This window comes from Stenella coeruleoalba (assembly GCF_951394435.1).
Source record: "Stenella coeruleoalba genome assembly, chromosome: 2".
Lineage (NCBI taxonomy): Eukaryota > Metazoa > Chordata > Mammalia > Artiodactyla > Delphinidae > Stenella > Stenella coeruleoalba.
Window position 1 is genome coordinate 62,706,990 of NC_137147.1, and position 13,247 is coordinate 62,720,236.

At 42.0% G+C, this 13,247-nt stretch overlaps 1 protein-coding gene across 7 annotated transcripts in view; it reads right to left on the reverse strand.

Moving 5' to 3' along the window:
- Window positions 1–8,528: 8,528 nt before the first annotated feature.
- Window positions 8,529–13,247, reverse strand: part of PRORP (protein only RNase P catalytic subunit) — a 132,376-nt gene continuing 127,657 nt past the window's right edge. For 6 of the 7 annotated variants that reach the window (XM_079912366.1, XM_079912367.1, XM_079912368.1 and 3 more), the window contains one exon: window positions 11,335–12,800. In XM_079912366.1, coding sequence (XP_079768492.1) covers window positions 12,669–12,800 — 132 coding nt within the window. In that variant the 3' untranslated portion in view covers window positions 11,335–12,668. Of the gene's footprint in view, window positions 8,822–11,334; window positions 12,801–13,247 lie in introns of those variants that run through there. The other variant, XM_079912371.1, reaches the window with a different exon arrangement.

Consider the following 13,247-nt stretch of genomic DNA (forward strand, 5'->3'; position numbering starts at 1 on the left):
GTGTTTCCATGTGATATTAGCAGGTGTTGAAACAGTGGTAATAGAGTATCTTAGGAGAGTTAGGATTCCCTGATGTCAAGGGGCCCCAGAGGTCAACTGTGGCCACAACAGAGCTAGGGATGTGGCAGTTCTGTGTGGACAGTAGAAGGGAGGTAGCTCCCTGGTCAGACTTTGAGCCATCAGGTGCCTCCTCAGGGGACTGAGGGCAAGAACCTAGTTCCATTCGTATTTCTCCCCATCTGTATCTTTCTCATACCAATAGAAACCCTAAAGCTCTTCCTGTACCCCAGTAGCTATGGTTGGCTACCTAGGAGTTGTCAATCTGTTTGAGTCTCGGGGAAAAAGAAAAGGGTGATTTCTTTGTACTCCAGTTCTATAATTTATGGGCAAAGGAGAGGGACAAATGGGGCATCAAACGTGGTGTGGGAAGTGCTACCGTGACATATGAGGTACTTGGTTATGCTTCTACTCAAAAGCTCTTCAAACCATATTCCAATATGGCAACACTCCCCAGCGCTCTCTCCCATAACACCTAGTGTGGTTCTCTCACCCTCCAATACCAATGGTGGGTTCAATATGGTGTCTATCAACATAGCAGTCATACAGCTATCATTTCCCTGCTACTCCATCCTTTCCTTTCCAGTCAATATAATTCTGCATCTGGATTCTGTCAGTCATCTCCAATAATGATAATGCTGTCCTTTGATTTGAAAGGGAATAAACTTGTAGCAGCTCAACCCAAAGGACATTTAACTAAATCTCTCCAGGAACAACTTCTAGAGAGCCAAAACCTTTAGCTTTCAGGTCACTCTTGATTTTTAGCTATAACAACTTCAGTATAAAGTTGTTATAGCTAAAACAACTCTTACAACTTTTGATGTTTCTCTTGTTTTCCCAAACTTCCCCTTAAATGAACACCCAATGCTTGACTGATGACTGAGCTCTTGTTTCTGAAAGCCAAGGACTTTGAGAAACACTAAGAATTCTCATGGGTCTCCCCAGAATACTGGAAGAAGCATTGGAAGACCCCAGCTGGCTTGGGCTTAACCGTTGGTGGTTTTTAACATACAACTTCCCCTTAAGCATGATAACACAGGAAGCCTTTCATAGCTTGAGAGAACAGCAAATGTTCCAGTGAAAAATAAGATGGGGAAGGGAGGGGCCTGAGTCCTGAACACGGTCAGGCTTTGCTTTGAGTGTCAGAAGCACTGGATTTGAATCTGAGCCTTGCCAGTGATCAACTGGTGGCCACCACCTCGGTTTCTTCTCTCAAACAGGTAAGCACGCTGTACCCACCTTAAAGGCATGGAGGAAAAAAATATTAAGCACAATGAAAATAAGTCACCTACTAATAGACTTTAACTCAGCTTCTCTCTTTGTGAAAGGAGGGGACACTGGTGAATAAAGCCTGGATCGTTGGCTATTTTGTTTTGATCTATCCCTAGTACAGAAGGAAGCCAAGTACTGCACCAGCCTGTACTGCACTCTGCTATTGTTCAGAAGTGAAACTCATTCTGTTTTCTTAACTTAGAAAGCAGCCAATTCTTACCCTATCCTGCATACATGCAGCCTCACCCATGACTGTGGACGGGGATGGGAATCGTAAGCATCAATAAATTCACTGAGGGCTTCCCTGGTGGTGCAGTGGTTGAGAGTCTGCCTGCCGATGCAGGGGACACGGGTTCATGCCCTGGTCCGGGAAGATCCCACATGCCGCGGAGCGGCTGGGCCCGTGAGCCATGGCCACCGAGCCTGCGCGTCCGGAGCCTGTGCTCCGCAACGGGAGAGGCCACAACAGTGAGAGGCCCGCATACCGCAAAAAAAAAAAAGTTCACTGAGATTTTCACACCCATGGTGTATCCCTACATCTTGGTGTCTTTATGAATGTTATTTGACTTTATTCACTCTGCTCACTACCCCCAATCTCACCCCACACCCATTTCAGCCCCCTGATCGGGTGGGGAAAGGGTGGTGCAGAAGTTGGTCAGGCACCGAGAGGATGAGTCAAGAACAGAGAGGAAATAAGACTCAACAGCCTTCCTTTCAGCCTGGAGACACTTCCTCTTCCTTGAGGTTTCCTAATTGGCTTCCTCTAATTCCTGTTTTCTTACCGCAAAATTAAGTCATCTCTGGTGCTCAGAGGAGCCAAGTTCTCTTGAGACAACTGGGGGAGAGAGAAAATGAATGAGGTGTCTGATCATTATAACCAATATTTTCAGGCACTAATTGAGGAACTAGTTCTTGAGAACCCAGGTATTGATGGGAAAGCAAGAGAGTGCTCCAGTGTTATGTTCTACTTGCTTTGAAAGTACTTGATAAACCTCAACTGAGATCCGTGAATTTCACCCAGTGTGCAATTCATCCGTCGTGGTGAAACAAAGGCAAGTTTCAAAAATCAACCATAGACAACAGACTAAAACATTTTCAATATTAAAAACTCTGCAATGATGTCTTGCAGGTGCAGAGCAAATTTTATTCCAGTTTTCACGGTCCATGTACAAAATAGATGCCTAATAAATAAATAGTTAATTCATTTAAGACGCGGGGAGGGGCTTAAATGGTATAATTAAAGAGGGTGGCGTTGAGAAGTTATCATTATTTCTTGAGGGTCAGTTGAAGCATCAGACACCAAAGAGTATGTTCCTGAGCCGGCACACACACAAAATACCAAGGAGCAAGAGGGGAATTCACTCAAAGGAGAAGTGGGAATCAGAGGTAAAAATCAGGAAGACATTTTCAAACAACTTCTCCAAAATAATTCAACAAACGTTTATTGAGCCTCTTCTAGGGGTAAGCCAGCTGGGCTGGCTGCTCTGGAGACACACAGATGAACCAGATGGAGAAGAAATTTCAGTGGGGAAGAAGAATGAAACCCAAATGAGAGCAATACTAACACGAAGCAGCACATGATATGTAAGGTAGTGTCCAACAAAGCGCTGCAGATGGGAAATGACTTTGGCCAAAGGGAATGCAAGCCACCTGCTGAAAGAAATATATCCGAGCTCAACTTGGGAGGAGAAGCACTCTGACAGGTGTGTTCGCTGTTAGGAACAGTGTGAGTGGCACCATGATGCAACATGGACTCGGGGTGGCAAGAACAGAGAAGCAGAGGAAGAAAAAAAGAGCCTGTGTTTAGGTTATGGCAGTGGCTTAGCTTGACTAGGACACAAAAATGTTCTGGAGTACAAATGCAGGGAGGAGGCCTTGAATGCCAAGGAAAGGAACTTCTGCTCTGGTTGGAAGGCAGTGGGGAGACATTTGACATTTTTGAGTAAGGGAAATGGCATGATTAGAATTATGCTCTCAGAAGATAAACTTGGTGGCAGTATTTATGATGAACTGTAGATGGGGATATCAATCAAGAGGCCATTGCTAATAGAACCAGTGACTGTGAAGGCCTGAGCTGGGGTGGTAGTTACGGAAATGGAAAGGAAAGAAGATGCCGGAGACTTTTTAATAGCTCTCCGCCCATTATAAAAAGTGATACACTATTCATAGCAATTACTATTTGTAATAGGCAAAAACTAGAAGCTATCCAAATGCCCATCAACAGTAGAATGGATAAATTGTGGTATATTCACACTATAGAACATCACATAATAATGAAAATGAATGATACAATTACATGTGACAACAGAGATGAACCTCCCACGATACTGAATGAAAGAAGTCAGCCACGAAAGAGCACAGCCTGACTGATTCCATTTACATAAAGCACAAAAACAGGCAAAAGGAATCTATACTGTTGGAAGACTGGACAGTGGTTACCTTTGTGGAGGCAAGAAATGATGGAAGTGAGCGCAAGGGGGCATCTGGGTTCTGGTAACAAGCGTGATGAACAGACTGTGATAAAACTACAATCTGACTTTTGTTCTCCCACTCTTCCTTTCATTTTTCCTGCCTCTAGATGAAAACTCGGGTATGCTCCCTTACTTTTCCATTCCTCTTAGATAATATGCAGTGCTACGGTTACTTTAACAAATGCAGTATCGATTCAGAAATTAGAATATCCAGTTCTATACCAATAGATTCCCAACAGCACTGCATCATTTGTATTCTGTCAGCTTAGGTCGGCTTCGCACTAAATCTTCCAGTGGAAAGGGGTGGGGGCATGGTTGACTTGTCCTCCCTAATCACTCCTGGCTCAGCTCCACCCCGACCTCCTTCACACCCTCCACATGCCCCGCCCCAGCCAAGGTGGAGGATGGGCAGTGGAGGATAGGTAAGGGTGGGTGGCTCAATGCTTTCTAGGCCAAGCAGATGTTTATAGCTGGAGTCTCTGGTGAGCCTGACAGATGGTTAAAGCTGATACTTCTCCGCTTGGCCACTCTTCTAAGGCTCTTCAGTGGTTCTCTGCTGAGCCCATCAGTTTTTATATGTAGGTGGCCACTTGCACTCCTTCTTCAACCCCTGGCCATCCCGAAGTTCCCCTCCAGCCCAAGACAGCCTAAGGCAACTCTCTTCCCACCTATCTGGCCCCCATCAGGAAACCTGCAGTGCCAGGCAAGTCCAAGGCAGTAGCCCTCTCTGGCTCGTTTCCAATGTCTCTTGTCAGCCCTGCTGTCATCCTGCAGCTTTTGCAGAGTCAGGCCCATCCACAGAGGCTTCAGCTTTCTCTGAAGTCCTGGGTTCCCCAGACTGCAAGAGGAGCTCCAAGTATTCCTACTGAGGCATCTTTCCCGGGGTCCTGGGGTCAGAGGGTACCTAAGGAACCAGGAGCCTGGCCACAGCTCTCTACAAGGAAACATCTTTATCTTTTTCCTTCCTCTGACTCTTTGATATCTTTGGCCTGGTTAAGGGGCTGGGAGTTGTGAGGCAGATTCTCCTTTATTCTTTTTGTAAATTCTGCATATGTACTGTCTGCCCCACACTCACCTGGGAATCTTGGTATCTACTATATTTGTGCCTCAGTGGAAACTGAGGCAGAAAGAGTCCTATTCTAACATCCTATTACACATGTAACAATTCAGATTGTGCAGAAGATGAAGACAACTAAAAATCAACCACAATCCCAGCATGCAGAGATACCTATTAACATTTTGGGATCAACAAAATATTATTTCTTTCAGATACTTTTCTCCAAATGTCTCTTTCCTTCCTTCCTTCCTATTTAAAACATGGGATCATGTTAAACATACCATTTTGTAGATGTTTTGTCATTTAACCCATGCCAACACACAAAGTATCATTTTAATCACTGTAACGTTTAAAATTATATTTATTTCTTCCCTCCTTTGTTTTGAACATTTCGTTATTTCCAATTGTGTTATTATTATCAATAACATTATTATGAAGAATATCTTCATGTACAAATTTTTTAAAAAAGGATTATTTCCTTTGGAAAGGTAGTTAAGAGTTGAATAATTAGACTACGACAGATATTTTGAAGATGGAGTCAACACAATTTGCTAATTGATTAGGTATGTAAGTAGGGGGAAATGATCAGGAAAAAATAACATAAAGTAAGGCAGGAGGTCACTCTGTTGGGGTGAAGATGAATTGTTTTCACCGTGGTTGAGTAGAAATGCTCAGCTGCAAATGTAGAATTGGAAAGAAAGCAGGGGTAGAGATGGCTCCTTCCTCTGAGAAGTTTGGCTGTTAAATTATCCCTAGGGAAGCACAGTTTTGTCAGGCTAGAAGCCAAAAGTATTGTAGTTAGATGGGGGAATGAGCCCATGGAAAGAGACTAACTGAGAAAACAACTTCTCAAGTTAGCAAGAAAGGATAGTATGGAGGCAGTAGAAAAAGTAACCTAGAAGAGGGAGAAAAGGGTGAGGAAAGAAAGTTGCTAGAAAGGGCAAAAATTGCTGAAGAGTCTCTTAACAGATGGCTTTTAGTTCCTGCTTAAGTCATCTGCTGAGAGTGAGAGTGGCCAGGTTATGATTCAGGACTCAGAATCATGAGTGTTGGACTATTATTATTATTTTTAAATAACCTTGGAGCTCATTTGAGACTGCTCAAAATACTACTCAAAAATATGGTCTGCAGCCTTGGCATCACCAGGCACACCAGACCTGAATCAGAATCAGCACTTTAAACAAGATCCCATGTCCATTAGAGTTTGAGAAGTACGCTGGCACCCTCTTCCCCACTGAACAGAAAAGGAAATGGAGGCTGCAGGAGATGAGCTCTTTTCAAGTTAAGATGGCAAAAGTTGGGAGAGCTCCTTCGGGGAATTAACAGGGAATTCACTGAAAGGTGAAACAAAGGACCTTCAAATGGGAGTGAAGTACTAGTAGCATAATTTCATGACTTTTCTAGCAATACTATGGTATAGGAGAGGAGAAAGTGGAATGGTATGGGGCTACCCAAAGTTTGGTTTAGAATTGATAAGATGGGTACCACAGGAGGTGAAATGAATGAAAGAATCTGAAGTATTACTGAAGTCATCCATGAAATGAGTGGTTTGAGGATGGAGTGGGGTGAGCAACAAGGCAAGCAAAGCCAGATGCAGATGGATAAGAGAGGCCTCTAGGTGAGGAAGGAATAGGCCTAAGAACAGATCTAGGAACTGGTGGTCGGGATGAAGGAGTGGAGCAGGTTAGGGAGGTTGTAGGCAAAATGAAGAGCTCCAAAGTCTGATATCCTGAAAGTGGAGCACTTTTAAGTAGTTTAAAAGATCCAGGTTGGCATCTCACAGGGGGCCGAAAATCATCAGAGTTTAAGTGGATAAGAAACAATGAGACCAGAATATGGATGGTGTTGAAATCTCTGGGGATAGTGGCAGTGGGAGTGGGAAGGAAAAAAAAATCTACTGACATTCATAAAGCACAAACTGTTCAGTACTGATTTCCTCACAGAAACCTCCCTTGCTGTATCAAAGAACAAAAAGAGCCAGATGATTTACTTAAAAAAATAAAAAGCTCCCTATCTGTGTCAAGCAGCAAAACTTCCTCAGGCTTTCTCTTCAAATACTTGGTCTGACCAGAGTTTATTTCTTTAGGAGTTGGAGATCAGAGGGCCTAACTTGGAAAAGACCCATTTCTTCAAGGATTTGAGAACTCCTGCCAGAACAGGGCTGAGTGCCAAAGGACACGATCCTTAATTTGAGCCAGTAGCTATCATCAGGGTGACAGCTTCCTGGAACACAAATTTCCTTCTGAACACAGGAAACCTGGAGGAATAGTTTGTGAGTATACAACCACGCAAATAGTATTTTATGGTATACAGCAATGCCCTAGCTTAACCTGACTGCCTCGTTTATGAAGTTATATTATGATGTTCAGAGTACATGAGGAAGAAGTGACAGAAGACTATGAGAACAAGGAAAAGTTTCATTTTCTGTCAGGTGGGAAAAAAACCTTATTACAAAAGAGCTTATAGAGAATGAGTGATCCTTAAAAAAATTATATATACATGTGTGTATATATATATGAAAGGCATATATGTGTATAAAAACTTAATAGCATTAGACTACTCAGCTTTGGAGCAGAGGATAAAAATATTCAGCTTTGGATTCTAGGACAAGGTCACTGAAAAGGGGAAGAAAATACAAGAATGATTTATTTTTAAAGAATTAGTAATACAGTACATCTTAAGCAATGAGTCTAGGTGAGGGACTTACCTTTCCGACAACCTGCCATAACCACTTCCAAAGGAACCTGTTTCATGGAGGTGGAGGCCCCATATTATCCTCCCAGGCCGGATGCCACTCTGCCCCAGAGAGCCAAATGAGAAGCAGAATTGTCAGGGAATTCCGGACACTGACATTCTTTGTTCTGATGCAGTCATAGAAAGCACAAAAAATCTGTTTTAATAATGGACTTTCATAAACAACAAGGACCTACTGTATAGCACAGGGAACTATATTCAATATCTTGTAATAACCTATAATGGAAAAGAATCTAAAAAAGAATATATATATATATATATCTGAATTACTTTGCTGTACACCTGAATCATTGTAATTCAACTATACTTCTATTTAAAAAATTTTTAATACATAAAAATTAGAAAAAAAGAAAAAACACGGACTTTCAATATTTAGATGTGAACTAAACTTGATACTTAGTAATGTTCTAGCCCAGCTGAGACTGATACGGCAATCTGAACTGGTCTCCTTAAAATGAATTTATGTCTCTACCATATTAGAAATTGTGATTTCTCAAGTATTTGCTTCTTGGGCTGAATTTTAACTAACATCAAAGAGACTAATGAGGTAATCATTTAAATATGGATGAAATTAATTCTACATCAACTTTCTTGTCAGAAGCTACCAGAAACCCTTCACATAACACTGCTATTTATAATAAATTATCATGGTTATTTTAATAACTTAATCCATTTGATAACAGTGTACTTCTGAGAGTACTCTGGTAGCAAAACAATTTTTAGCTGTTATCAGTGACTAGATAATTGTCTTCCTGTTTATTTCAATTCCTGGTTGAAGGCAAGTTGTATATGTATAGTCTCTGGAAGCATCTGTCAGATCAAGTATTGCCAACAGAGACAAAACTTAGGGAGAAAAGTCCTCAGGGAATCTTTTTTTAAAAAAATTTATTTATTTTACTTTTATTTATTTTTGGCTGCATTGGGTCTTTTGTTGCTGTGCGCAGTCTTTCTCTAGTTGCAGCGAGCGGGGGCTACTCTTCGTTGCAGTGCGCAGGCTTCTCATTGCGGTGGCTTATCTTGTTGCGGAGCACAGGCTCTAGGCGCGTGGGCTTCAGTGGTTGTGGCACACGGGCTCAGTAGTTGTGGCTCGCAGGCTTAATTGCTCTGCAGCATGTGGGATCTTCCCGGACCAGGGCTCGAAACCGTGTCCTCTGCATTGGCAGGCGGATTCTTAACCACTGCGCCACCAGGGAGGCTGCCCTCAGGGAATCTTGAAACACCATAACAGAAACATGATAAGAGAAAATTAAAGATTATTTCTCAAGATTTACTGCATTTACTTACTCATTGGTGTTCGCGTCTCCCGTTTTTTGTTTTTGTTTTTTTTAGTTTTGTGGCATTTATTTTCATTACATACACTGAGAGAATATTCTCACCATCTCCCATATTTTCTTTCATCCTGCTGGTTTGAATGGCTTCCTCTAAGTAGGTCTCTGAATGGAACTTCCTTCATTTATATCACATGGACTCAAGCTTGTCATTGGCTGGGATAAGGCAGGGAACGTTTGGTCTCTCTCCTCCACCCCCACACCCCACCTCCTGTCCAGGTGCCTTTTACTCACATCCTTTCTTTTTTTATTTTATTTATTTATTTATTTATTTTTGGCTGCACTGGGTCTTCGTTGCTGCACGCAGGCTCTTTGTTGCAGTGCATGGGCTTCTCATTGTGGTGGCTTATCTCGTTGCGGAGCATAGGCTCTAGGCGCGTGGGCTTCAGTAGTTGTGGAGCACAGGCTTAGTTGCTCCGTGGCATGTAGGATCTTCCCAGACCAGGGATCGAACCCGTGTCCCCTGCACTGGCAGGTGGATTCTTAACCACTGTGCCACCAGGGAAGTCCCTTAGATCCTTTCTTATCCTTGTTCCCCTCCGGCCTCCTGTAGGGCTGTGGGCTTTATTTCCCACTACCCCTCATTTCCCAGCTAATTCCCACCTAGGGTTGCCAGATGTAGCAAATAAAAATATAGGCGGCCCTGTTAATTGTGAATCTTAGATAGGCAGTGAATATTTTTAGTGTAAGTATATCCCTGCAATACTTGCGACGTGCTTATACAAAAAATTGTCATTTATCTGAAATTCAAATTTATTTGGGAGACCGTATTTTATCTGGCAACCCTACTGTCACCCTGGGGTTATAGGAGGCTCCAGCAGCTGCCTTGTCCCACTTACTAAGAACTCTTAGTTCTGCTTAAGTCCCAGCCCTGAAAGAACCCAAATCCAAATCCCACAATTTCATCAGAGTGGTCTATGTTCCTCCACTCCCAGTCATTCCCACAAGCATTCCCTTAGATGTTCCTCACTCTAGAAATTCCAAGTTGCTGAAGGATGGGCAAAGTACCTGATCTACACTTCATTTAGCTTTGCCCTCAAGTATCCCGAATAATTTTGATTTTTAGCAAAGATAAGACTCACCATGATAGGCCAGAATTCAGGAGCCTACATAACATACCCTTCCTTTCCATGCCTGCTCTAGAATGAAGCTATCAGGGAAAAAGAAATCTAACGTGAACACATATGCATTTTATAGCACCTTAGGACAGTTTTTTTAAAGAGCAAGAAACCTGCTAAAGGAACAGGGAAGCAGTAATTATATTCAAGTGCAAACTTGAAGAGAAAAATTCATTTAATGTGAAGAACAAGGCACCTGAGGTGAGGTAGTCCCAGCGGAGCCCTGGGAGAATGAGCTCAGGCTTCTCCTTTGTGATTTTCTCTTTACTGGGTCTGAGAACAGCAGGAGGAAAAGAGAGCATAAATTCAGGAGCATGCCAGAGGGAAGCACAAAGCATTTGAGACATACTTTTCAGTGGCAGAGTCAGTGCCCTTTCAAAGCTTTCATTGTTCATGGCTGGCCAACTTTAAAGATACTCTCAATCCAGGGCACAGGTTTTTAAAGAATTCCTTCTTCCCACTGTGTCTGGGACCTTGAATTAGACAGGTAGCTTTTGTCTCACTCAGGTGATCAGAATACAAAAGGCAGCCTAAGTGTTGGGTACCAGCTGCCTCCATTCAGAGAATCCCTGAACTCTCCAAGGTCCCGTGTCAGTGCGATTGATTCTGAGCGCCCTAGAATTGCCCTGCTCCCGGACAAGTGACAGATGCACCTCAATTTACCTCAAGCAGAAATTAGGGTTTTGTTTTGGAATGGTATTAAAGAGTTCAAAAATAATGTAGTTTCTCTAACCCAATTTTCTACCCTGATGAGCCACCATGGAAACGTGGGCCCTTGAAGAGGTCGTCCTGCCTGTTCCCTTCCTCTCATTCTCCCCACTTTCTCTTATGTGGCTAACAAAGTTTCTAAATCTACATACCGGATGCTCTACCATTCAGTCTGTCTGAGTTTTTATGAACTACTCTAGTCTAAGTTACAGTGTACAGTAGAAGAAAGACTATTTGACTTGAGAATCAGAAGAGCTGGGTTATGGTTGAAATGTCTCTACTAACTAGCTGTGGGATCCAAGGGAGCCATTGCATCTTCCTGGGTCTATTCCTGCTCTATAAAATGCGACTGTTGGACTTTATGTTCTTCAAGGTTCACTCCTGCTCTGAAGTTCTACGATTCTTTTTGTATCCTCTCCCATCTCTAGAGCAACTTGTGAGGAATTTGCATTAAGCTTTTAGACAAGCTTATTTAACAAATGCTTTCTTTCCTAATTTTCTTAAAACTAGGGTAGTTTCTTAAAAAAAGTTTTAGCTCGCTGCAAGCACAGTGTTCTAAGTAGGTAGTTCATGAAATCTAGAAAATAAACAGGTTGGATTTATGAGAGCTTTCCGATTCTCAGCATCTTTCAATGCCCTCAATTTACCAGGCACTTGTCTGGAGAGCCCCTTCCTCTAGGGGGCAGCAGTGTTGACTCCAACAATGGCGTAAGGAGGTAAAACATCCCCTCCTCTGTTTTTCCTGGATTGTCTCTCTGTGCATAATACACACCTTACTTATATCCATGTACATTGTTTGATATAAATGAAGTCATTGTTTTTTCATGTAAATAACTTTTATGCTAACATACTTTTTTCAGTTACGTTGTTGTAAATGCATCAATTTTAAGTGTTTAGTGTGATGAATCTGACTAATACATACATACACCTATGTCAGCACCACTCAGAACTTTCCATCACCCCCACAAAATTCTCTTGTGCCCTTTTCCTCAGGCAACTAGTATTCTGATTTTTATCACCATAGACTGGTTTTGTCTGCTCTTGAATATCAAATTGTATAGTACGTATGACTAAGGAAAGAACTGTTATGAAGTGTTACAGACACGAATATTTTCAGCTAAAATCAAGATATAAGCTGCCTATCAAGGGAGTAAAACAGAGAGGCAACAACTTACTCACTTTGGTAAAGTAAGTCAAACTTGATAAAATGAAAATAATCTATATACTTTAGAAAGCCCTCATACCAAGTGATGGAATTAACAGTGTTCACAAAATGTTGAATTGGTCTGGAAAAGGCATTATAGGATGAAGAAGAAACATTCATAATCTAAAGAGAAGGAATTGCCCCCTTTCCTCCAACCCAAATCATTGGGTGATAAGTAGAAGTTGCTAATACACCTCTGACATCTGGGCCAGCTCATCAGAGAGGACCACAAGTGATTCAGTGTGGGAAGGAGATAACATGAGAGGATGAGATGATATCAGAAATGGAGAAATGGTTTACAAACAACCCAGAGCCCAGGGCCAGATGGATTGGTTCTGCTATTGGTGGACCTGGAAGGGTAGCAAAATGGATACCAGAAGACCCTGTTGCCCAAGTAAGCGGAATAGCTGGCTCAATAGGAGAAAGGTAGGTATCACTCTGCACCAAGTTCCCCAACTTTGGATAAGCCTCAAATCCTAACAAATGTTAGGGGGAAAAATGCAACCAGTTATGAAAAGATATATCTTATTTAATTAAAAAATCAATTTATTGATATGCAAACCAACTGGACCAAACAGGACAAACTGGATCAGACAGGACAGAAGCAATGCTCTAAACAAGCATCAACCATCAACTTAAGAGCTCTGATGTCAACCAGGAGGACACCCAAACACAAGTTTAGCATGGGGGTAAGAGTCTTTATGTCTTCCGGTGAAGGCAAAGCCATTTGGTTGGCACTTCGTAGGAATATCTTTCCACCACGTCGTCATCATAAGGTATGTGCCACGAGTCTCCCGTTGTTTGCACCACGGTGTCATAGATGAGAATATGCTGTTGAATTTAAAAAGGAACCACACATTGAGAACAACACTAAAGGAATACCTAGCCATTTCCCTTTCTCTTCTGACAGCTTCTCAGTTTGCTTCAGAGATGTATTCTCTGTCTTACTTAACAATGGATTTTGAAAGAGCAGCTAATTCTGTGAAGATGAATGCCGGGGGTGGGGGGCCGTAGGGGGTGGGATAAATTAGGAGTTGGGATTGACACATACACACTACTATATGTAAAACAGGTAAACAACAAGGACCTACGGTATAGCACAGGGAACTATACTCAATATTTTGTAATAACCTATAATGGAAAAGAATCTGAAAAAGAATATATATATATATATATATATATATACACACATATATGTATAACTGAATCACTTTGCTGTACGCTCGAAACTAACAGAACTGTTAGTGACTGTATCTCTGTGGTAATTTGATACCATAT